General features: G+C 39.9%; 1 protein-coding gene across 2 annotated transcripts in view; it reads left to right on the top strand.

Annotated features, from left to right (window-relative positions):
- Positions 1 to 25,400, top strand: part of LOC144075595 (receptor-type tyrosine-protein phosphatase gamma-like) — a 113,455-nt gene that overhangs the window by 60,387 nt on the left and 27,668 nt on the right. For both annotated transcript variants that reach the window (XM_077602824.1, XM_077602823.1), the window contains exons 5-9: positions 3,891 to 3,986; positions 10,444 to 10,510; positions 15,025 to 15,182; positions 17,719 to 17,911; positions 21,010 to 21,194. In XM_077602824.1, coding sequence (XP_077458950.1) covers positions 3,891 to 3,986; positions 10,444 to 10,510; positions 15,025 to 15,182; positions 17,719 to 17,911; positions 21,010 to 21,194 — 699 coding nt within the window. The remainder of the gene's footprint in view (positions 1 to 3,890; positions 3,987 to 10,443; positions 10,511 to 15,024; positions 15,183 to 17,718; positions 17,912 to 21,009; positions 21,195 to 25,400) is intronic.

The raw sequence follows: 25,400 nt of genomic DNA, 5'->3' as shown, positions 1-25,400 counted from the left end.
ATTTAAGTAATCTTGAGACAAGCTTTTTATTTTAGGGAGGAGCCAAGCTTAGCTTATAGTATAAACTACTTGTATGTGTATTGGTAAGTATAACACATTTTTGGGGGATTTGGAAATTACTTTAGTCCCCTGTAAAACATATTATTGGATTCAGATGAAGAAAATACAACAATACAGACGGTCCCCTACTAACGAACGAGTTACGTTCCGAGCGATCGTTCGTAGAGTGAATTCGTTCGTAAGTTAAAATTAAGTTTAACTTTCTTTTGGAAGATGTACTTGATGCTTAAGGAGATGATGGAGGAGGAGGAGGATTTTATATCATGAGAGGGTCTTCGTTGTCGCTGGGATGGGCTTCAAAAGTCACTTCCTCCTCCGTAACTTCAATGTAGGAAGAAGTTGAGGGTTGAGGAGAAGAAGATGAGGGGTGATGAGTATCTTCCTTGGAGGATTTACTAGAAACTGGCCGAAAGAAGCAATCTAACGACGATTGCACAGTTTTCTTCTTTTTTTCCATCATAAATGATGAGGTAGCACTATATGGCATCATTCAATTGATTTGCAACCTTTGTGCAACGTTCAATATTTGGGTCTTGCTGCTCGAAGAGTGCGATGGCTTTATTTAGTTTCGTCTCGAATTTCTGAATGGGGACAGGCGTTTCTTCCTCCTCCTCCTCCTCCCAGAGGTAGGTGGATGCTGGGTGAGCTCTCACAGCGCCAGTTTTCGGTGTTAGCGGCGGAAAGAAGCACTACTCGAAAAAAGGCGCGCAATACAAAATCTAACTTACGAACTTACAGCATCTTTTTCCGAACATTTTTCGACATATGCCATATGCGCAGATATGTTCGTATGTACCGTTGTTCGCAACTCGAATGTTCGTAAGTAGGGGAGCGTCTGTAATAATAAATGGATATGACCGTCATACAATCAGTTCAACTGTCATTGGTCTTTACATGTCTAATTACGCCTACTGAGTCGGCTACTGTTGTCGTCATTTTACGTTAATTTTCTGGCAATTGGCATTTAACCGTGGTTGTTACATGGCATGTCTTTAGTCTGCAGATGCATCCCTCGAGTCCATGTGTGTTTCTTTCTTTGACGTCTCTGCACAGAAAGCTTTTGATCCTGAATGCCTCTATAATTAGATGAATTTTTGCCTTGCCATTTTGCATTCAACGCGTTGAGATTGTATACAGTGAAGCTCTTGATCATGTGCCTCTAAATAAGTAGATCTGCAGCTGTTAGAAAAATAAACATTATCATAAATTAAATACTTGATCTAAAATATAGCTTTTCTCTGTGTATGTGTATTTCTATATATGTATGTGTATGTATACATATATATATATATATATATATATATATATATATATATATATATATATATATATATATATATATATATATATATATATATATACACACACACATACAGTTACATATACCAATGTGACATATAATTCCTGTTGAGAATTTGAAGCACCACCCTGGCCAGTTTGAAACATTGTGGGATCCTTGCGTGGGTTTGAAGTGAGAGAATCAAACTGTGTTTAAGACAAAAACATTTACCAACACTCTGGTAGCAAGTGTTACAAAGAATCTAAGACCTTACCTCCCACACACGTATTACTTATTGTCTTCTTCTTCTGCCTCAATACCTTGCTATCATGGGAAATGATACCAAACATGGTCAGCTTTTTATCAATACTTAATTTGGAATATGAAATGGACACACTGCACACTGTGTGGAGAGAAACATTGGGGCAAGAAGGAGGGGAAGTGGCCAAATTCAGACCAAAAAATATCTCATGTGGACAACACAAACTCTACAACAAAGCAAAACAGAGAACTGGAGGTAAATACCGTAATTACTCGAATATAACGCGCACTCGAAAATAACACGCAGGTAATTTTGGGCCAAAAAAATCTGGAAAAACGCAGTACTCGAATATAGTGCGCACCTAAAATTTCCCGCTGACGAAAATCAGAAATCTTACCTTTTTTTCTTCGTTTCACGATTGTTTTGTTCAAACAAATTTATTCATTAGAATCCTTCAAATGAAGAGTTCCTCTCTCACTTTGTCTGTCCTCTCATACATCTCTTCGTTGAGAGTCCTATCAACGTCCACGCTTCCTTCATCCACTTCCTCTTCCTCCCACAACACATCATCCGATTGGCTTTACGAGATGACGTAAAATCCGTGCGTCAAAGTGAGTTTGACAATGCTTTTTTCGATCGAAAATTTGTAATTTATTTTAGTTATTGATTATAACACTGAACTGAGAGAGGGTGAACTGAGACGGGTACGAGGCTAGAGGGGGGCAGTGGTGGTCTCGGCTTTACGAGATGACGTAAAATCCGTGCGTCGGCTTCACGAGATGACGTAAAATCCGTGTGTCGGCTCTACGAGATGACGTAAAATCCGTGCGTCAAAGTGAGTTTGACAATGCTTTTTTCGATCGAAAATTTGTAATTTATTTTATTCAATTCAATTTCAATTCAATTTATTTGGCAAGAAAAAGCACCAGGCTAAGGGCCATGTAACAAGACAAAATAAATAAATAAATAAATAAATTAAAAAAAAAAAAAAAAATTAGTTATTGATTATAACACGCACCCCCAACTATTGGAATTAATTATATAGCAAAAATCTGCGTGTTATATTCGAGTAATTACGGTAATTGAGCTCAAATATTTTTTGTCAGGTGTGCACCTGTTATCCCTGGTTCCTTGTTGTAAATGCCTGTAAAAAATACTGTTGAAATGTGTTAAATGCACTGATGGAAGCAAACATGCCGAAAATATTTGAGTTTGCTTTAACCACCTGTTTCTGCAGTTCTCTTAAAATGTATATTTACTTCACGAACCTGTTATAAAAGTATTTTCGCTACAAATCCCCTAGTTTGTTATTTTTTTACAAGAGCAGGTCACAATAGTTTATCTCTGTGGCTAAATGAAAGCCTATGGGACACCATTTAATTATTAATATGTGACAGTAAAAAATGGCTACCGCTCCCTCTTGCAGTGTTCCCAGACAATAATTAAATTCACTTAAAGCTGTAGTTAAAGCAAATTATATAAATCATCTGAATTAGGTTATTCCTTTACCATTTGTCTGGCCCCTCCCAGTATGTCTTTAACCAAAACCAATGTTTATACTTTCTCTGCCTACTCAACTGTTTTGCACACTTTCAAAGTGGTCATTTTGCAGCAGACACTCAAAGTTTTCTATTCAACCCAGGAATTAAATCAACAATTAGGACCATTTATTAGGACCAATTAACTGGATTCAGTGCCATGAAAGGCTTTTTAAATTAAAGAGTCTCTAGACCGTAATGATGGATAGGTCCAATTACTACCTTTAGAATCATTTACTGATTTTGATCATCACCACATGTCATTGTGTCTGGTTGGAAATGGAAGCAATCAAATTCTTTTTGAGAGCAAATGAAGGCATGACAGGTGTTCTCTACACTTTTTATCATAGTTTTTGCATTTTAGCCACACATTTTAAGCTTTGTTGTGGAACCACAAACAGTGTTGCGGGTGATACAAGGTAATTGGGAGCACTGATGAGAAGCGTTTTATTCTCTTAGATCTCACAGCAGAAAAAGAGCAAATTCCTACACTTCTGTCTGTCTCTGTAAGCACAGTAGTCCTGAGAAACAGGACTTGGAATTTCTAAAGCATATTCGAGTAGTGGCAGAACACAAAAAGGAATGGCACACATTATAGGAGATTTATGGGGGTGATAAATACGCCCTCCTTTATACCTCTCAAAAAAGCCTTTCATCAGCTTCCCAGCAGTGTGTAGCATGAATTTATGGCAGGACAGTTAGTTCTCCTTGTCCACTCCTTAAGCGATACATGTTCTTTCCCCCATCCCAGATGCAGATCTACCTTTACAATTCGGATGACTTTGACAGCCTCAGCGCGGCCATCAAGGAGAGACGCATAATTGCCGCCATGTCAGTCTTCTTTGAGGTAATGCATCACGAACAACCATCGCACACACACACCATAAAGATTCATTCATCATGGGATATGTATATATATATATATATATATATATATATATATATATATATATATATATATATATATATATATATATATATACATATATATATATATATATATATACGTATTATATATAGACATCAGTGGTGTGCCGTCAGGGCCTTCTCTGCTGGCCTAAGAAATATCTGAATCATGTATTATATTTTGGCCATCAATACTTATTAAATAATTCCAAATTGTCTGTTAGCTTCCTTTCATTGCTTTCCCCCTGGTTGCACTGCTTCCAGATGTGTGTTTTCAAATTGAAGCATTTTACCAATCACATTTCAGCCATTATTTGTTGCCAGGGTCAGAAATCTGCCTCAAGGCCTTCACAATCAGTTCTGCGGGTTCGGCTGCATTAAACGAGTGTCGATAAGACTGTTGCTTTAACCAATCAGAATTTGATTTGGTGACACCAAGGGCTTCTCGCAGGCGTAGGGATACGTGATTGCCTTCTCGCAGGCGTAGGGAAACGTCATCGCTTTCACCAACTATGATTGGCTAGTGATAGAGTAGGCAGACCAAAGCCAAAGTGAGCCAGCCAGAGCTCGCGAACTCAACCCACAATGGCCGACGGAGGAAAACAAATGGATTTGGTTGCAGATTTGCTGGCAAAGCCATTTTCCAGACGGACTTTTCCAGAAAAAAATGACATCATTAAGAAAGGGCGGTCAACTCCGAAGCTAGCAAGCCTGTTACAACCGGGAAAAGGGTTTGTCCGCCACTTTCAGTTCGCTAACTACGAGCGCTACCCCTGGCTCACGGGCTCCGAGGAACACTGCAAATTGTATTGCTAGGAGTGCTTGTTATTTGCCACCGATCGACATGTTTGGAGCAACACTGCATTTGCAAATTTGACTTGTTTAACTAAAGCAGCAACAAGACACCAAAGCTCTGCTGGACACTTACAAGCAACGGTGCTCTCCATAACTTTTGGAGAAACCCGAGAGGAGTTACAATTCAACGAGCAAGTGCGCAGGGAAATGGAGCGCCACAATGAAAATGCAAAGAAAAATAGGGAAATCTTAAAAAGTTTGATAGACCGTCATTTTTTGGGCAAGCAGGAACTTTCATTTTGAGGACACGATGAAAGCGCTGCATCCCCCAAAAAAGGAAATTATGTGGAACTTATTTCTCTCATTGCTGAGAAAAACACGGATTTACCTGCCCACTAATAAAGTGTTTAGTGGCACGTCGGGCAAAATACAAAGCGACCTGATAACTGCTATTGCTGAAGTGATGGATGAAGAGATCAGAAGGGAAATAAAAAAGTACTGTTTGTCAATGTAATGGTGGACGAGATACAGACGCGAGTAATGCAGCACAGCTCGCACTGGTTCTGCGTTACGTCACGGGCAAAGGTGTCAAGGAGCGGTTCGTCAGATTTGAAAATGTTACCAGTGGGAAGCGAGCCGATGACATTGCAGGTCTCATCATTCAATTTTTGGTGGAAAATGAATGTCTGGGTAAAGTTGTGGCACAGTGTTATGACGGTGCAGCAGTCATGTCTTCTGGATTGAATGGGGTGCAGGCTAAAGTTAAGGGGAGAGCCCCCTTAGCTTTATTCATACACTGTTATCCACATCGGCCCAATTTAGTATTGACTCAGGGGGCCTCAAAGCTTGAAGAATGCAAGATATTTTTTGCTCACCTGAATGGCTTTGCTGCATTTTTTTCGAGATCACCTCGACGCACACAGCTGCTGGACGAAATCTGCCAGCGGCGTCTGCCGCGTGTGGCACCAACACGGTGGCAGTACGCATCCAGAGTGGTCAATACGGTATTTGAGAAGAGAGCTGCTCTAAAGGAACTGTTTCATCACATCCTGGAGCATCATGATGAGTACGACGAGGAGTCTGTGTGGTGTGCTGATGGATTTAAAGCACTTCTGGATGATTTTGAATTTAGTTTTTTGCTTCACACATTCAATGGCATTTTTTAGCATTCCGACGTGCTTTTTTCAATACTACAGAACAACAAACTGGATGTACAGTTTTGTCTTGCAAGAGTAAAGGAGTTTTGGGACACAGTTGAACGCGAGAGGAGCCGATATGAGGAAATCTACGAGGCCACCGAACACAGTGCGGGTGCTCCAAGCGCACGAAGAGGTCAAGCGCAAGATTCTCGCGCGCACTTCCAACAACTTCACGACAGGATTCTGGACAATATTATTTGCCAGAGGCGGACCAGATTTCAAGACCACGAAAGACTGATGTTTCTCTCCCTCCTCGACTCGCAGATGTTTCGAGAATACCAGGAATTTTCCCACATGCAGCCTTCTCCACCTTAACGCAGAGCCACGGAACACTTTTCGATCTGACTCGGCTAAGAACAGAACTGATTGTAATGTATGCCATGGATGATTTTGCCGGAAAATCTCCCACTGATCTCCTTGACTTCCTTCAGCAGAAAAATCTGAGTGAGAGCATGGGGCAGCTGTACACATTAGTGTTTGGCAGTGACCATCCCTGTGTCCACTGCTTCTGTCGAACGGACATTTTCAGCCCTAAATAGAATCAAAACTTATGCCAGAAATACAAGAGGACAGACTCAACTTTCAGCATTAGCTTTGATGGCGATAGAAAAGAACTTCTTGATGGACCTGAAACGCACGTGTAATCTGTACGACAGAGTAATTGAAATCTTCTTGAGGAAATAAAGGAGGATGGATTTTGTGTATAAATAAAAATAATTTTTGTTGAGTAAACTGTCTATTTTCCGAAATAATATTTAAATTTTTGAGGTTATTATTGATTCTTTTTTATATGTGTTGCAGCTGTAGCTGCAATAAAGGTTTTATAGACATAAAATACTTATTGAGGGTTGGATTGATTCACACGTAGCACTACTGAAGGCCCAGGTGTGAAATGCACGGCCCGTCACTGATAGACAAATATATACATACATATACAAAATCAATCAATACCGATGCTATCAATTAAAAAATGCCGCACCGTGTTCCAAGGAAAGTATCATCCCACCAGTTTGTTGCTGACTTCCTGAGATGCTATAAATTGTTCCCTGAAGGTCTAAGCCAGGGGTGTCAAACTCGGGTTGGTTCGTGGGCCGCATTAACGTCAACTCCATTTCATGTGGGCCGGACCATTTTAGATTTAATATTTAGATTTTTTTTTAAAAATTGGATTAAAAGACCTGGATCAAAAGCCCTAAATAGTCAGTTTTTATAGATGTAAAGCAATGTTTATTTGAGCTTTTTTTCTTAGTAATGGAAAATTTCTTTTTATCATGTTTTTCATTTCAATATTTTTAAATTATGTTCAATATTAAAGTCTACTCGGAAAAAGGTGCGCAATATAAAATCGAACTTACGAACTTACAGCATCTTTTTCCGAGCATTTTTCGACATATGCCATATGCGCAGACATATCTAATATCTTAATTTTTAGATCTTACAAAATGCGCTTTGAACTAAAAAAATTGGTTCTAAAATATTGCAATAATTGATTTTAAAAAGGGGAAAATCAGGAAATGTAATGTACATCTATAACCATTTGAATTTGATCTTAAAACAAAGTCGGCACTCATGATTTACTTTCTCGGGCCGCACAAAATGATGCGGCGGGCCAGATTTGGCCCCCGGGCCGCCACTTTGACACCTGTGGTCTAAGCACACCAGCTCTTGATATATAACAGTGGTCCTAATTTCTACTTACTGTAAAAATACCCCTGAGATTTATGTATCATGGAAAAGCATTCATCTGACAACTTCAGGGTCTACAACAGTGTAATTCACTAATTTCTATTAGGTGTGGGTATTTGTGCAATTGATGGTAAGTGATCAATGTGCACTAACATTCCGCATAACGGCACACACTCAAGGGTCAGTGACTTGGTGGAGGAAATGATGGGGAGGGGGCTGGAATGGGAACACAGGTGTTTTGAATGTGGGTCTACTATCAGACAATGATGGACTATGTATGTGGGAGAACCTAAATGCCCATGTTGCGCTGTGACAGCTCTATTGCTTACTGCAATTAGCACCCTTATACACAATCCGCTGAGTAGCATTTTACACAATGAGGGGTTTTAGTGCATGTACAAACACATACATACACATCAGCTTAGATTTACCATTTCTAATCACTAATAGGAGTCTTCCTTAGATCCCAAAAGGCCTATTAATGGCCTCTATGGCGTGTGAATTATCTTTATTCAGCATTCACATCCACATATTTACTCTCCTCAGACTGATTTGAATTAATATTGAGCATGGAAAGCTCAGTCTTTGCTTCCCAATATTTTCAATCATCAACCTATCTAGGACACGTATATAATGGGGCATAACATGCATCAGAGAAATTGTGACCAGACTTTGTGACCATAAAAAAGGGGCCTCACTTATTTAAATAGGTGTGTTGAATTGAAATATTTAACATGAAATCCTAGTTGGACTTTCTTTTTATATGTCCAAAAGTTAAAGAAACATATTTTTACATAGAAGTACTGGGTGAAGGACTTTAGTAAAAAGAAGATAAAGTGAAATGGAATTCTTATATTTAATGTATTGACGTACATGCAGTCAGTTCACTGGACAAAAATATCGAGCTCAGAGTCGTTCAAGATTCAGCAGATTCAGAATGGTGCTGCTAGAGTCCTTACAAAAAACTGAAATCTGGACCATATTACTGCTACTACTACACATTTGGTTTGTGCCATGGTTTTTCCACTTCACCTTGTCCTTTGCAACATCTTCCCTACACCAGCCACTTTAATGTACTCGCGCATCACATCCATGAGTCTACTCCTAGGTCGACCTCTAGCCCTGTTCCCTGGCTGTTCCACCGTCAACATCCTTTTTCCGATATAGTCCCAGCTCTTCTCTGGACATGTCTAAACCATCGAAGTCTGGTCTCTCTGACCTTGTCTCCAAAACGCATAACCTTCACTTTCCCTCTTAATGTCCCATTTCTAAGCCTATCCAACCCGGTTTATCCTAAGAAGAGCCTCAACATCTTCATCTCCAAGAAAAAAATGTTTCTGCATTTCTCCTCAACCAGTACGTCATACTGTGTCTTAATACATGAACTGATGACTGTAACGTGAACCGCCAACATCTAATCAGAAATCGATTTTTATGATTCCTCCCATGAAAAAAGTCTCAATTGGATCGTTCTCAAATTGATCTGTTTATTACATTATTAGAGGTCATACGGAACAATCAGTCCAGCATGCCAGTATGCCAGGTCACAGTAAGTCTAATTTACAATCCAAACTTCAGCACTTAACTTGGGTATAGCTGGCACATCTTTACCAGCAGTAGCTGCCTTAAATTCATAGATGTGAATCTATTTTAACTATATATTTATTTAACTAGTTTCTTAAAAGGCATGTTAAACAGGTATAAGTACTGTAGTTTAAATTTTAAATTAAAAAAAAAAATTACAATTGTTGAACAATACATTGGATGTACTAGATTGGTATGTTTGTATTGTTCTTAATGTATTTAAAAATGGCCTGTGACAATTGAAATGTGTGTCCCATGATGCAGAGAGGTGTTGAATCAATGGGTTAGAGTTGCATTTTTTTCATCTCAGGATTTAAGACAGTTTTATAATGTATCATAATAACCAATCAATTATTAGATATTGGAGGTGCAAAAAAAACTTCCACATGAGCAAGGAATATATAAATCATGAGCCATGGTCCTCATGAGGGTCTCGAGTAAGTGGAAGCCTTTGCCAGCTGACTCCCAGGGTACATCTTGGACAAGTTGCCTGCCAATTTCAGGGAACATGTAGACAAAATAACCACTTATGTACAATGTAAGTCGTACATGATTGCACAGCTATTGACAATTTGTAGCTTTCAATCAACAGAACGGTTTTGGGAATGTGGTAGTTGGCTTGCATATAGATTTAAGATAGAGAGATGTGGGGGTATTAAGATATCAATCACTCTTAATATATAAATATATAATAGACATCGTTCTCATACATTTCTCTAAATCTTCAAAGCTAAACTTACCAATTTCTCTTTTAGGCGATCAACTTAACTGCATTTATTACAAAGCATGATCATTCTGTTATTGTCTTTGTTGGGGGTATCATGAGGATCGACTGTTTCACAAGTGGAAATGCCTGAATCTGAAAAGTCAGTCATTTAGATGTGCATTTTTTATTGGATGAGTTATTTGAGATGTGTTCTTATGATATTGTGTAGACACAAAACAGAAAAATATATTGTGCCACTATTAGGTTTGATTTAACTCCTTTGCTGCTAACACTTCCAGTAAAAAATAATTGGATGTCTGTTGCTGTCAATGGGATCTAATGAGTTAACAAATGTTGCTGTGCGCTTATCGACATTTATTGTTTTACTGCTGTCAGCGTTTGTAATATTTTGCTTCTGACTCTCGCAGCTCGGGCAAAGAGATAATCCTGCTGTAGAGCCCATCATCCAGGGTTTGAAAGGAGTGGTACATCACGGTAAGCAATTATGTTTATCAAGCAAAATGCAACAGCTTCAAATTTAGAGAAACAAAAGATGCTAGCCTTATTTTCAGCTACTCAGACCTTTGCTCTGATATAGTCCTAAATTAGACCTGGAAGACAAGATCTGAACAACGACTGGCATCAAAATGAGGAAAAAAATACTGCTTGTCTTTTAGAGTGTCACATGAATAGGTGGATCTTTTTTAGCACGTATGGTCTTAAATTAATGATGACTCAGCCCTCATGTGTGTTTATATTTTCATAAATCGAGCCTCCTGGAAAAGCTCATATTCTTGCCTTGTGTTGCCTTGAATAGTACTTTAAGGTATGAGTAAGCCTGAAATATTGCTTTTGTTAGCTTTACTCTATGAATTTAGCAGACCCCAATCATCTCTGTTTGCATTGCCTGTTATTCACTGCTGCAGGTTTGTTTCAATTGGCAACTCTTTTACAACACAAATTGTCTTTGTCAGTACAATTGTGTGCCAACAATGTTGTGTTTACATAGATTAAAATGTACATCAGTGAGTGCAGTTAGATGCACAAAACATATTTAATTTCCAGGCGCGATCGATGCAAATTTTAATGACACAAAAGTTAGACAAGGTTTCGTCGTTGCATCAGGGATTGTGAAAGTGACAAAAACACCCAGCAGAAGCTTTCTTCTTTGTTGGTGAAATCAACCTTGAGAAACCATCGGCCCACCTTCGAAGGAAAACAAAGTGAAAAGGTCGAGTGATAGGACTAGTGTGTATATTGTCGCGTACTTTATATTTATGTTATCGCATGAGCCAAACTCTGAGTTAGTGTGATTCTTTCATTGCCTTACTCTCTTACAGCTGCACCACAACGTCTTACAACACAGCGTTCACAATATTCATATTCACAAGTGCAACTGTTCAACATCATTACTAACACCACATATCTATGAGTTTGACCGAGCATAATAGTCCTTCTTGAGTACGACAGCAAAATGATATTGCTTGCGTGAAAACCTTACTCCTGTCATTCAAGATTGTCCTCTTGGTTCAATAAATTGTTCGTGCTGGATGCACATTTGAAGTGGGGATTGGGATGACGTGTTCTGCTTAAACGGAATCATTTTCACTTCACCTCAGTTTGACTGTAGGAGGCAACATGCCACACAGTAAGTATCGAAGAAGTTTGTCCAAGTTCAGATCAGCTTTGATTTTTGATCCTCTTCAACTGATAATCGAAAGCACAGAGAAATTTCCAGCAGGTATGAATCTGCTCAGCCGAGTGGATGAAGTAATTTCATACATATTTTCTATCTTTCTTTTAATTAAGAGTCTGAATTCGGCCATGATATACCATCCATAATTAAAATTATTTTTAATTTTTTTGTTTCCTTAATGGCGGCCCGGTAGCGTGAGTGGTTAGCGCGTCTGCCTCACAGCTCTGGGGTCCAGGGTTCGAATCCAGGTCACGTCCACCTGTGTGGAATTTGCATGTTCTCCCTGGGCCTGCGTGGGTTTCCTCCGGGTACTCCGGTTTCCTCCCATATTCCAAAAACATGCATGGTAGGCTGATTGGACACTCTAAATTGCCCCCAGGTATAAGTGTGAGAGTGAATGGTTGTTCGTCTTCTCGTGCCCTGCGATCAGCTGGCAACCGATTCAGGGTTTCCCCTGCCTCTGGGCCGAGGTCAGCTAGGATAGGCTCCAGCATCCCCTGTGACCGCTAGTGCGAGCGACCCGGTTCAGAAAATGAATGGATAAATATTTCTTTAATTTGAAAAAAATGGTCTAAGTCTCTTAACTCTTTTAGCGAGAGCGTTCCGAGTACTTAATGGCCATCCAGAAACGAAGACAATCCTCTTTGTTATGTCATGCAAATCCATGAACCGTATACATGTCTCACAGCATAATACAGTAATACCTTGACATACCAGTGTCCCAACATACAATAAATTTGAGATACGACATGGTTCCCAGTGCGGCTGTCGGGGTGGGCGTGTATACGAGAGGCTGCTTATGAGAACAGCATCACTCTGCCTTTCTCGTCGCATCTCCCTTGCGTAAAGATATCTACGAGCACCGGCCAAACCATACAGGTTGCATTTCTTGCAATAATCAGTGCAAAATTAAGGGAAAAACAGTAGGTCCAAAGCAAGCCAGTGCAATGAAGGGCTACCCATCATTTCCAAGCTATGTGTGTGTGTGTATATGTATAGCGTATATATATATATATATATATATATATATATATACATACATACAGACAGACGCTCCCCTACTTACGAACATTCAACTTACGAACAACGGTACATACGAACATGTCTGCAAATTGCGTTTAAGTCGAAAAATGTTCGTAAGTCCAATTTTGTATTTCGCGCCTTTTTCAGAGTAGTACTTCTTTCCGCCGCTAATACCGACACCTGGCGCTGTGAGAGCTCAGCTCACCCAGCATCTACCTTCTTCTTCGTTGCAATGCGGAAGTGCGTGAATGTATCTCCAGTGTGCAAAGAACCTTTTTCATTTGTATCATTAAATATCTCATGCATCCATTATTGAATATGGTTGGTAAAAAGTTAAAGGCTTCTATTGAGGGAGTTGCAAGGAAGAGGCAAGCCATTTCATTTGAAACGAGTGGCAATAATAACGAAGCTTGATGCGCGTGAGAGTGGTGAGCGTTGCACATATATGTACAACTTGAATCGTTCGACCGTCAGTACCATTTATAAACAGAAAGATCGAGCAGCAGGACCCAAATATTGAACGTTGTACAAAGTTTGCAAATCAATTGAATGATGCCATACAGTGCTACCGCATCATTTATGATGAAAAAAAGAAGAAAACTGCAATCGTCGTTAGATCGCTTCTTTCGGCCAGTTTCTAAAACATAAATCTCTCTCTCTATACAGTACTGTACATATTCTCTCCATTTTATTAAATGTTTTTTTCAGTACAAACCAATGTGTGTTACTTATACAAGCCTTAAACATACAAATGCACTTATATCAACCTTCAATATACTTATATAGGCCTTAAACATAAATTATAATACAAAATATAGCACTGAATCAACTTACAAACAAATTCAACTTATGAACAATCGCTCGGAACCTAACTCGTTCGTAAGTAGGGGAGTGTCTGTATGTATATATATATATATATATATATATATATATATATATATATATGTGTATATATATCTATATATATATATGTGTATATATATATGTGTATATATATATATATGTGTGTATATATATATATATATATATATATATGTATATATATATATATATGCATTTATTTTGTTAATTTTAAATCGCCTCCAGGTACCACAAAATGACACTAAAGCGAGTCGAGCCTGTCCTGTCGTATTTCTGGCTTACGTTTTTATTTGTTTTTGTGCTGAAAATGTTCGTTCCTGGTTGTGACAGGCTTGTTGTCCAACCTTTCTTAATGATCTACAGCTTTTTTTCTTGAAAAGTCTGTCTTGAAAATGGCTTTGACAGTAAATCTGCAAACAAATCCTTTTCTTCTCCTCCTTCAGCCATTGCCAGTTGATAAAACCACTATTAAATCAACACAACAATATATTTGCTTGTGCAGCTCGCTCCAGATACAGTTTGGTATCTCTGGTTAGTCCACGCTATCACTAGCCAATCATAGTTGGTGAAAGCGATGACGTATCCCTACGCCTGCGAGAAGGCATCGTGGTGTCGCCAACTCAAAATCTGATTGGTGAAAGCAACAGTTTTATCGACCCTTGTTTTATGCAGCAGAGCCTGCAGAACTGATTCTGAAGGCCTTAAGGCATATTTCTGACCCTGGCAACAAATAATAGATGAAATGTGATTGGTTAGATGCTTCAATATGAAAACACATCTGGAAGCAGTGCAACCAGGGGAAAAGCAATGAAAGGAAGCTGATAGACAATTTGGAATTATTTAATAAGTATTCATAGTTCACGATTCATACAAAACTAAGAATCTTTGACCAATTTTAAAGGGTTTAGTTGGTAGTTGTGTAAGGACCGTGGAACGAATGAGAGCATTTAAGTACATCTCTAAGTAAGTAGAGATATGACTGTACTTATAGTATAGTTTCAGAGCATAGGACATACCTACTGGGAAGGCCCCTGATATTGGATTGATGCGAGATAAATGGATCTCCTCGTGTGACACAAAACAATTCCTGTTTGTTTGGTTTGCCTATCCTGGTTCTGATCAGATGGCGCTGATCTAGAAATCAGTCAAATCTCTCCTAATCCTCGTGTCCACAGTTGTTCTCTGGTGTAGAACAGGCTAGCACCCACCCTCAGATCAGTGCCAGAGCATACAATTTTACCTGACTGAGCTCCCTCTGCTCATCTCCCTCAGCCATCTGAGCACACAGCTCTCTGGTGCTTTCAAATGAGGGCAAGTGAGATAAAATCAGCTAAACCTCGGCATACATTTCATTCTAGACAGGCATGGTCTTAAAGATAAGGTGTTTTGACTGGTAAACAACTTTTTGCTCTTCTTGTGTTGTCCTCAGAAAAGGAGACCAACCTCAGGTCATTCATCCTAAGGGACTTGCTGCCATCGTCAGTGGATAGCTATTACCGATACACTGGCTCTTTGACCATGCCGCCCTGCAGCAAGGTGGTGGAGTGGATCATCTTTTCCAGGCCTGTTTATCTATCCCACTCACAGGTTTGTTTAGTGCGAGCACTTCCATGTCCAAACTGAGTATTCTCTACGCACGGTCAGATTCCATTTGCACACTTCCAAATGATGCTGTTGACCGCACAATGCAGCACGTGAGCTTATCTTTCGGTATCTTTGTCTCTTCTGGACGTCATTCCAGCCATGTTCAAACATGTGTGCGTATGCATACGTTGTATTTTTGTTTAATCAATATCGATCAAACTTTTTATTTAAACCATTCATTTTCTACACCGCTACTGACCCTGGATACTTCCTATTTTTCACTTTCTTTTCCAAAATGGCGCTTTACATTAGCCTGACTTTCGCCATGTACAAAATATATGGCAATGATTTTATTTGTAAATATCCCAAAGACATCCCGTCTCCTCATCCCGTCGAACGCCGACTCATGTTAGCTGACCTACTGCTAACCAAACGACATATTTTATGAAGCCTATGGCTACGGAAGCCTATTACATGCAACTAGGTTTGTGAACCACACTTTAAGTGACCGCACTTTTACTCTCTGTCAAGGTCTAAGACCGGTTGTTTGGTCCGCACCAGATTTTGCTAGTTTGTCTTCACACAAGCCCAAAAAGTGCATACTACAAACTATTTAGGTTTGGTCCAAACCAAACAGGGCAGGTGTGAATAGGCCCCAAGAGTACATGTTGTATTTTCCTTATTTTTGAAAAGTGAACTGGTGGAGTTAATGGAGCAGAGGGTATTCCTAACCTCACATGAAAAATGGGGTGGTGATGTTTATTTGGTATGAGGTAAGGGAAAAAGCAAAGGTCATGATCCAGGAGTCATAAGAATACACGGTGACAAATAAAGCAAGATGCGACTAACGGCAAAAGTACAGGAGTTGATCGGGTGACAAGGTGGTGCATCCTATGGTTTATAAAGTTGGCTGATTGAGATTGCCTGCACCTGTGGCCACTCGACCCGTCTGACATCCAACCTTCAACCAGTAATGATCATGCACAAATGCATCTATTGGTTTTTAAAATTGGCAGATGATTGCCCGCCCCTGTGGCAGTTCCACCCGTCTAACATCCAACCTTCAACCAGTGTTTTGTCAATCCATATTAAACGGAGTGGAAATTCAGATTAAATCAAATCATACCAGGCTGACTTGCCTGGTAATTTCTACATGGTGAAAGTCAGGCTGGCTTGCCGGGTTACCTTTACTCCTATTCAAGACATCTGTCTTTTCATTTTGTATCATTTTTTTCATTATGTTGTTTGTCACTTGTTTTTTTGTGCCTCATCTGGCTCCACAGTCAACTGTTTTCAGTGATTTGCCTGTGACATTCATTAGGGAAAGCATACTGTTGTGCCCTGCATGTGCTTGTACCAGAAACGGAAACAATGCATTTGACATTATTCCCACTATATTTAACTGTCATTGTGTAATATCAGTTAATTCTCTTCTTAACAAATAATAATCGTTATAACCGCTGATCTCATCATTAGACATTTAGACAGAGAAAAAGACAATAACCCAAATAAAATATTTATTGCATTCAGCAATTACATAATTTACTTTTTCCTCAAGGGATTAAGAATGTATGGTTGTTATGACTGTTATACTGGGTATCTGTAGGTGGTTTTTGTACTGTTAAAATTATATTATAATGCCAGTCTATTCTGTGGTTAGAGGGTCAGCCCTGGAGTTCTGGGATCGAGGGCTCAATCCCAGGTCTGGACATTCCTGTGGAGAGTTTTAATGTTCTCTTAGGGCTTGCATGGGTTTTACCTGGGTACTCTGGTTCCCTCCAATGTCCCCAAAGCATATTTGGTAGGCTGGTTGAACACCATAAATTACCCCTAGGTATGAGTGTGAGCGTGAAGGGTTGTCTGTCTCTTGCGATTGGCTGGCCATCAAGTTAGGGTTCCCCCCCACCTGGTACCTGTAGTTAGCTGGTGTAGCTCCAGCACCCGCAGTTTTTTTCACATTATGCAGGGATTACCATAAGCATTGTTTTTCCACCTGAAGCCGTTCTTTATTTTAGTTTAGTGTGTGAGTTAATTTATTCCAAATCATGTCCTTGCACTTTTTACTGATCCTCTGGTGGGCAATTTGCGCGACCGTAATTCCTATATTAGCTGGCCTAACATCCTCTAGAATCCCTTGTTCAATAGACATTTTTTCTTCGACAGCAAAGTTATTGACTAAGGCAACATAGTTTGTGGCACTACATGGACTCTTTTATGTTTCTGTATTCTATGAAGTATGTACTGTGCACATGAATTCTGCACCGTCTGTGTAGTGTAGTCATTATTGCACGGGCTAACAGATCATTTGTGGCAATCAATGGTCACAAATTTACTGCAATGAGAAGTTACAACGCTATAGGTGGTCTTAATCATTAAGGAACGTGACTGCTGGTGTCAAGCGGTGACTGTTTCTAGTACTAATTTTGCTCGATTTCCTAGAATAGGTCAACTAATTGAAAGCGACCACAATGATGTGGTATACTGTCCATAATCCTCAGTTCACTGATATAAAAATGCTCTTATTTTTCCCCTGCTTCAGCTGGAGGCTTTCTACTCCATATTCACAACAGAGCAACAGGACCATGTCAAGTCTGTGGAATATCTGAGAAACAACTTCCGTCCCCTGCAGGACCTTGATAACAGGAAAGTGTTCAAGTCTGCAGTGATGGATGCCTGGCAGAAAGACTTGACTGACATTCACGGGAGCAGTCACAGCACTGAGGAATCAAGAGGTGAGCTCAGATCCATCAACCATCACTACAATATACTAAATATTAGGAATGTCATTTATTTAACATTAAACCATTTGATCCACTGTGAAGAAACTTAATGATTTTTTAAAATGTATTTTTTTTGCAGATTAGATGCGTATTGAAATCATTCACTGTCATTGACAGATTCATAGCACATATGTTTACACGCAACCAATAACCCTTCCATAATTGGGTTAATGGTCGTAACTAATTATCCACGGCCATGTAAACAAATTCAAATCCTGAAGATGCTTGTATTACACAATTCAGTTTACTTTATTAGATGCCCCGTTTTGTTACGGAGCACGTCGCAGATTTATTTATTGAACGAAGCTATTCACATCATGACATTTTTTGTGCATAATTAGGTTACAGTGTGACAGACTTCATATATTTGTGTGTGTTTGTGTGTGTGTGTGTGTTGATATACTAAAGAAATGAACAAGTCCAAATGATCTATTTTATCCAAATTTGTATTTTGAAATATATTGAGGAGTTAGCCTGGCGGCTGAGTGGTTAGCATGCTGCCATCACAATTCTGGAGTCCAGGGTTTGATCCCAGGTCTATCCTCTCTGTGTGGAGTTTGCATTATCTCCCTGAGTGTTTGTGGGATTTCTCTGGGTACTCCGGTTTCCTCCCACATGCCAAAAACATCCAGGGTAGGTGCGGCTGCATCTGAGCCAAAATAATCAAATTTTAAATTTCTTCATATTGGCTGGTCGGATTAAAAAACATAGGCCAGTACCGGTCAGTCTATAATTTATAGTGGCCAATATTTAAGATTATACATAGAACGAATGATGCCAATTCAAAGCAAAATTCTACTTATGGAAAATCCAAGTTACTAAACAAGTTCTGCGACCAATTACCGTATTTTTTGCACTTTAAATTGCACCTTCAATGATTGGCCTATCTTAAAATGTATTTGATATATAAGGTGCACCAGATTATAAAATGGAGTTCTAATAGTGGTGGTTTTGGTGGTCGTAGTGGTAGTGGTAGTAGTAATAGTAATAGTCAGTGATTGTGTTATCCACCCACTACAGGGGTGGCCAAGTCCGGTCCTCGAGAGCCCCGATCCAGTCTGTTTTCCATATCTCCCTCCTTTACCACACCTGAATCAAATGATCAACTCATCAGCAAGCTGTCCAGAAGCTTGATATCGATTCAGATTATTTGATTCAGGTATTTTGGTGGAGGCAGATATGGAAAACAGACCGGATAGGAGCTCTCAAGGACCAGATTTGGCCACCCCTAGATGGAGCTGTAGTTGTAGTAATCGTAGTAGTGGGTCTGATTTGTGTTGTACATTAACTAAATGGAGCTATGCTAAAGGGAATTTCATACTACAATGATTAGACAATACTGATCCATATATGAAACGCATCAGATTATAAAGCACACTTCCGACTTTTGAGAAAAAATGTCTTGTAGTTGAACCTTATTGTGCGGAAAATACGGTAAGTACAGGTACCACTGTGTTCTTAGAAGGATCACTACTACTACCATAATGTATTGTTAATTTCTGATCTGTGTTTGCCTTCAGGGATTCCACTGTCACTTTAAAAATTATTGAAGGTTTACCGATTGCTCCTGTGGTGAAGGTTTTCACTTCTATCTCTATACGGCATCTATACCTGAAGCCCACTTTCTTCTAATTGGCCATCACTTGAAAGCCTTCAAGAGGAGGCTTTTCATTGTCACGTGAGCATGCACTCCCTGGGGCAATCTTGGTTATCAGACAATAAAGATTTTCCTTTCTTTATTGTCACCTGTTTTTTTTCCAGTCTTTTTTTTTGAAGACCCTATGTACACTGGCAGTTTTAAACCATTTATTACATGTAACTGAAAATAAGAAGCGCCTTGAATAAGGGACAGATGAAGATTAATGGGAAAGACTGTAAAGCAGGGTTGTTGGAGAAAATTGATTGGGAATGCTTGTGATAAAGTTGGAGCTCTCTAACGAGGCCAATCAGCCATCATTGTTAATATGTGGCACAGCTAAAATAGAGGCATACAAATTAAGTTGTGAAATTGCTTTTGTGGCGTTAGGTCAGTGTGCAGAATGAATGTGGCACAGCATCTACTCATTTCCATTCCAAAACCTAGTACTTCACCCTAACCCCCAACACTTTCTTTTCAGCAGCAATGTTTATCATTTTCTGCTTAGCTTTCTTTGTTTTGGCTTCACTGCTTATTGTGAGTCTACAATGCGAATGTTTTATCATCAGCAGTGACAGCTGTCAAGGTTGTGTGCGTGCGTGTGAAAAATGTTTGATAGCAAATGTTGAGAGGCGGGGCTACATGGTCTAATCACTACACCCTTTGAACCCATGAAACAATGTTAAAATGCTCTTTTGTGAAAATGCACTTTAGTTTTTAGCTTTGTCAAAGCTATACTTAGGACCTGATAATGTCATGACCATCAGTAATTCTAAAATGATGAACTAGAATGAAAATGGTTGCATTGTAAAGAATAATGAATGTCACCACGTATGGCTGTGGACTTCTAAGTCTGATGATGTCATCTTTTTTCATTAATCACTAAGCTTCTGACACTTAACTTCTGACAGGTTCAAAATACAATTCACACACTGTCGCACTTCATCAACACCTTCAGAATTTTCCCTTGTGTCTTCTATTTTCTTTCCTCTCAAGTCACCCCCTGACTGAGACTGAGCATTTTGTCTTTTGTCCTGGCAGCATAATTTGCACTGATCCCTATACTGAATAAATGACTATGACAATTTAAATTAGTCAGAAATCCTGTGTGCACAAGATTAGTTGACATTGTTTCCTGGCTGCTGTTGCCCCGTTGTACTAGAGAAAAATGTCCAGTTTGTCTGAGTATCCTCGGTGCAGCCTATGCTGCCACCCTCAGGTTGTTATCCATGCTCTTCCACCATACCTCCCCTACCTGTTTCCTGCAAGGGATTGTTAATGGCAACAATGGAACTCAATGCATATAAACAAGAGACTTAGTCATTATTTGGACACCCGTGCAATAATTCTTGCCAAACCATTGATCTCTCATTCTGAATTTACTTAGATGTTGGACACTTTCTTTTTCAAACAGTGTGCAGCAGTGCCCCAGTGGGCATGAAGATCCAACCGTTGAATCAAACGGCTCTGATGGTGAGCTGGGAACGCCCCTTGACTGTGTTCCATCCACCCATCACCAGCTACAAGGTGTCCTACAGCTGGGTAAAGCGTGATGTTGCTGATGAAGAGACCTTCACCAAGACGGGGGATCAAAGCATGGTGGGTTCCCTTAGATAATGCACAACTGACATCTTCCACAAGAGAAAGCCATCTCAATGATTTTTGCAATATGGATTTTACAAACAGGATCAGTCACCATGATTGTAGGCGGTGACAGGTTATAGAGAACTATGCATGTAGGTGGTGGTTGATATCAAAGCCCTGACCAACACCCCCCATAGCTCCCACCCTGTCACTCACTTTTGGGTGAAGAGACACATGGGCCTGTCACATTCATTGCCAGATTGATCCATAATGCATGTCTGTGCACCTGGGGTCTCTCTTTTAGGAGGATCCATTACATTTCCATCAGTAGCGTTTAACATTTAGACTGGTACATGAACAAATGATGAGACACCTGGCCACTGAAACTAAAACAATGGAATATACTAAAGCATTCCCCTATGTTAGCTTCTACTTTTCTGGAATGACTTACAACAAGTGTGGGATTGTTTTTTGCTTTGTTTTGTATTTTTCCATCCAAAGTGTTACACCACAGAAGGGTTTTACACACCGTTATTATCTATGCATCACCTTTAATTGTACATATTCTGGGTTTTAATCAACATATTTCAATACAATACAATATTGATTGTTTGGACTATTGAACATATATCACTTTCCCGACATTACAAAGTCCGACACAATTGTATTCAATTATAGATCAGAAGACAATCAGTTAGAAAGTCAAATAATTGTGTTGTTTTGGGGAACTTTAATGCTTAAATATTTCAGGTAGATTTTTGACAAAAGATTTGACAGGATCCATTGGTAAAAACAAGAGATACAACTGTGCCGATAGGAAGCTCCTCAATTGATCCAAAACTTCAATACCATCTCGAAAATGCAGTACCTCATTGCAAACACATTTTAAACGTGAGTTTAATCAGTTGAATTATTGTGCTTTTTCTGTTCTCTTCAAAGAACTAGACAATATTCCAACTAAAATATTTGACATTTGTTACCCCAATCACTACCCCCACCTACCAAAGCACCTTGCTATTTTTAGACTGCCATCTTCCATTTAATTACCCGTCCAGTCCTACTGCAACAATACTATGTCTGTTAATGCAGATGCCTCACTAGCGGAGAATTTGAACCGTTTCTTTGCCCGCTTTGAGACTGACAAATCAGGCCCAGTCTCAACACCCCCACCACCACCCTGCAGCAATACACTGACGTTCCGGGAACAGGAAGTGAGACTGGTAATGCGGTCTGTGAACACCAGGAAGGCTGCGGGCCCTGACGGAGTACCTGGGAAGGTGCTCAAAGCCTGTGCTGACCAGCTGGCTGGAGTCTTCACAAATATTTTCAATTGTTCCCTGCAACTATCCATCATTCCATCTTGTCTGAAATCTGCCACCATCATCCCTGTCCCCAAAAAGCCAACCATTGGCAGCATGAATGATTATAGGCCTGTTGCCCTCACGCCTGTGATCATGAAGTGCTTTGAAAAGTTGGTAGCCCGCCATATCAGGAATACAATCTCTCCCTCAATTGACCCTCACCAGTTTGCTTATAGGGCAAACAGGTCCACTGATGATGCTATTGCCATTGCTCTTCATACAGCACTGAGCCATCTGGAACACCCTGGGAACTACGTGAGGATGCTCTTCATTGACTACAGCTCAGCCTTCAATACCATAAAACCGGACATTCTGACTGACAAACTCTCCCACCTTGGACTATCCTCTTAAATCTGCTGCTGGATAAAGGACTTCTTGACCAACCGCCCACAGACTGTTAGACTTGGTCCCCACCTCTCTTCCTCCATTACACTAAGCACTGGCTCCCCTCAAGGCTGTGTACTGAGTCCTCTTCTGTACTCCCTGTACACCTACGACTGTGCACCCACCCACCAGTCTAACGCCATCATCAAATTCGCTGACGACACCACTGTGGTCGGACTCATCTCAGGAGGGGATGAGTCGGCTTACAGAGATGAGGTCAACAATTTGTCTTCGTGGTGCTCGGTGAACAATCTCACACTGAACACCACGAAAACTAAAGAAATAATCTTGGACTTTCGCAAACACGGCACAGATCTGGCCCCACTCCTCATAAATGGAGTATGTGTAGACAGGGTCCAGTCCTTTAAATTCCTGGGGGTCCACGTCACGGACAAGCTCTCATGGTCTACAAACACCACGGCAGTGGTGAAGAAGGCTCAGACACGACTCCATTTCCTCAGGGTGCTCAGGAAGAACAACTTGGGCTCCAATCTTCTGAGAACCTTCTATAGAACCACTGTAGAGAGCATCCTGGCGTACGGCATCACAGTGTGGTACGCTGGAAGCACGGCGGCAGACAAAAAGGCCATGCAGAAAGTGATTAACACTGCCCAGAGGATTGTCGGCTGCTCTCTGCCCTCACTTGAAGACATTGCCAGCCCGCGTTACCTCAGCAGAGCCAAGCACATCATAGGGGACCCTTACCACCCTGGTCACAATCTGTTCCAGCTGCTGCCCTCTGGCAGACGCTATAGGTCCCACAAAGCTCGGACAAATAGGCTTAAGGACAGTTTTTTCCCCACATCCATCAGACATCTAAACTCGCGCTAACATACACACATTCCCTTCTGCGGCATATGAATAGATGTTTGGTTGGTGATCTGCCTCCTACTAGCTGACTTGAAGGAAGGTAAGTGGCAGACAGTGTGCGGTAATCGAGAGGTAAGCGACCTGTATCCACAACAGCGGAATGTCAAATTACAAGTCCGTAACTTACACTTATTTAGGTCTTTTGCCGATTAAACGTAGCTTATGGAGAAGCACCATCAATTTCGTCACACGCAGTTTCTGCGTGTGATGACAAGTAGGCTTTTTGTGTTGTGGTAATGACGACATGGCCTATGTCCGATTATTATTATTATTATTTTTTTATCTTCCAAATTTTCTGATCCCATTAAAAAAAAATGCCATTCAAGTCCCCTATTCCTTGCAAGGCCATGAAGAAACAACAAGCTGCATTTACCTGTTTGAACATGATTGGAATATGACTGATTTGGTATATTAGACGTCTCGATAAAAGCAACAAGAATGAAGTCATCTCATCTAACCCTTCCAAACAGAACCAAAACATTATTTAATCATTATGGCTTTAAGTAAATCACTTTTTTATTCGATTGCAAACCATAGCATATTGAATTGGCCTTATTGAAAAAAGATTTCTAAGCCTAATTTCAGATATTTCAATGGAAACAGTTCTTTTGAACTGAACTATCTGAAAGAGGAGGGTTCTTTCAATTTTGGTTTGGTATTGCTTAACTATCGTGGTTTCTCGCATATAACCCGTATTTGTCGCTTAAAAAATGATGACTGAATCCAGGGTACGTCTTATACGCGCACAAATTAGACTTGACATGCACGAAAGTGCAAGGTGACAAAGACGAAACGCTATAACGATGTCCGATACGGTAATTTATTTCAAAATAGAGAAAAGATAAACAGATAAAACGCTAAAAAAATATATTTTGACTCTCTATGAATGAAATTCAAGAGAAAAAAACAATGTATCTTGCATAAAACGTAAAATATAATTCACTTGTGCCTGCCATTGCTAAAATAAGGCTATCTATTTTACTGTAGTTAAACTTGCTGTGACTGGCCAGACACGAGTAGCCTTGATACATGTGTTCGTACGTGTGCCTGCCATTGCTCGCTCAGGGTGTCGCCATCTTTCCGTACTTAAACGTGCTCTGACTAGCCAGACGCGAGTAGCCTTGATATATGTCACACCATGCCAGCACATAGTTGTTAAGGCTGATCGAAGGACTTGTCGATCATTAAAATATCAGCCTGATGACATCTTTTGTTTTTCGAGTGAGCAAGGTCTGTTCTGCAAAACATGCAGCGAAGCTAAAGATGTGAGCGAGTTTTCCGACGGAAAAATATGTACTAAATGGAAGCTTTACTACCTCAAGTGACATATTGAGCAGAAAAGTTGTTTGAATGAAAATAAGAAGTGAGAAGGACAGATGTGAAAAATAAGGTCAAATTGAAGTCAGATTTGTGCATATTCTAGTGACATTTATTATAATGTTTCATTTATAGATATTAATCATTACATTTTATTATGACTAGATCATTTATGGGTAGTAGAAATCCACCTGCTCGCAGCTGTGATACTGATGTGTGGCCATAGGGAGCACTTCTGTTTTTAGCATGGTTAGCAATAGAGCGGCTAACATGGAGCATGAACGCAAAA

This window comes from Stigmatopora argus, chromosome 6, assembly GCF_051989625.1.
Source record: "Stigmatopora argus isolate UIUO_Sarg chromosome 6, RoL_Sarg_1.0, whole genome shotgun sequence".
NCBI lineage: Eukaryota > Metazoa > Chordata > Actinopteri > Syngnathiformes > Syngnathidae > Stigmatopora > Stigmatopora argus.
Note: the sequence above shows the minus strand (reverse complement) of the source record. Positions and strands in the feature narration are given on the sequence as shown.